General features: G+C 46.2%; 1 protein-coding gene across 1 annotated transcript in view; it reads left to right on the top strand.

The window, feature by feature from the left end:
• Nucleotides 1-1,495, top strand: part of LOC108803866 (WD repeat-containing protein on Y chromosome-like) — a gene marked incomplete at both ends in the record, with an annotated part of 15,258 nt that overhangs the window by 6,251 nt on the left and 7,512 nt on the right. The window contains one exon of the mRNA XM_018575662.1: nt 379-544. Within this exon, the coding sequence (XP_018431164.1) occupies nt 379-544 (166 nt within the window). The remainder of the gene's footprint in view (nt 1-378; nt 545-1,495) is intronic.

Genomic DNA, 1,495 nt, shown 5'->3' with positions numbered 1-1,495 from the left:
ACTCCCCCCCCCCGCCCCCCCGATGGCCTTATGGAGGAAGACCGCCTCCTCCCCACACCAGGAGTCGCCCCGGAAAGGTTCCTGCTCACTCTCCTTGGTACTCTTCTTTGTTTCATAGTTTTGTGGTAAAACAAATAAATACATTTGGTTCAGAACGGAATCCCCCGAATTACATAGAATTCTTTGGGGGAATTTGATTCGGTTTGCAAGCAGAATTGTGGAATGAATGAAGGTCGTGACCCGAGGTAGCACTGTGCTCACAATCCATCTCCAAGGGCCCTCTATTGCTCCTCCCAGTGCGGGTGTACAGGACAGGGTTGGCTTGTGTGCCGTGCATTGCAGGATTCTATAGACTAAGAGAATTCTCTCCTTCTACAGATCTCCTCCCACTCCCCCCAGACGGGGAAGAGAAGGTTCAAGTCTTGGGTTACAGATGCTATTTATCTGCCCGACGTGCACAGAATCACCGTGGCCACCACCAGCAGAAACCTCCACTTCTTCAACATCTCCACCATGAATATATTGGAGGAGTTCTGCCTGTGTGGTAAGTGCATGGATCATTCCACACAATATACATTGGCTTGCAAAAGTATTCACACCCCTTTGCATTACCACCTGGAATTAAAATGGATTTTTGGGGGTTTGTATCATTTGATTTACACAACATGCCCAACACTCTGAAAATGCCAAATATTTGTTTTATTGTGATACAAACGAGAAATAAGACTAAAAAACGGAAATCTTTAGTGTGCGTTAGGAAGACCGCCTCCTCCCCACACCAGGAGTCGCCCCGGAAAGGTTCCTGCTCACTCTCCTTGGTACTCTTCTTTGTTTCATAGTTTTGTGGTAAAACAAATAAATACATTTGGTTCAGAACGGAATCCCCCGAATTACATAGAATTCTTTGGGGGAATTTGATTCGGTTTGCAAGCAGAATTGTGGAATGAATGAAGGTCGTGACCCGAGGTAGCACTGTGCTCACAATCCATCTCCAAGGGCCCTCTATTGCTCCTCCCAGTGCGGGTGTACAGGACAGGGTTGGCTTGTGTGCCGTGCATTGCAGGATTCTATAGACTAAGAGAATTCTCTCCTTCTACAGATCTCCTCCCACTCCCCCCAGACGGGGAAGAGAAGGTTCAAGTCTTGGGTTACAGATGCTATTTATCTGCCCGACGTGCACAGAATCACCGTGGCCACCACCAGCAGAAACCTCCACTTCTTCAACATCTCCACCATGAATATATTGGAGGAGTTCTGCCTGTGTGGTAAGTGCATGGATCATTCCACACAATATACATTGGCTTGCAAAAGTATTCACACCGCTTTGCATTACCACCTGGAATTAAAATGGATTTTTGGGGGTTTGTATCATTTGATTTACACAACATGCCCAACACTCTGAAAATGCCAAATATTTGTTTTATTGTGATACAAACGAGAAATAAGACTAAAAAACGGAAATCTTTAGTGTGCGTAACTATTCACCCCCCCCCCC

This window comes from Nanorana parkeri, unplaced genomic scaffold (assembly GCF_000935625.1).
Source record: "Nanorana parkeri isolate BGI_ZX_2015 unplaced genomic scaffold, ASM93562v1 scaffold4361, whole genome shotgun sequence".
Lineage (NCBI taxonomy): Eukaryota > Metazoa > Chordata > Amphibia > Anura > Dicroglossidae > Nanorana > Nanorana parkeri.
The sequence above is the reverse complement of the archived record's forward strand: the minus strand, read 5'-3'. Positions and strand labels throughout refer to the sequence as shown.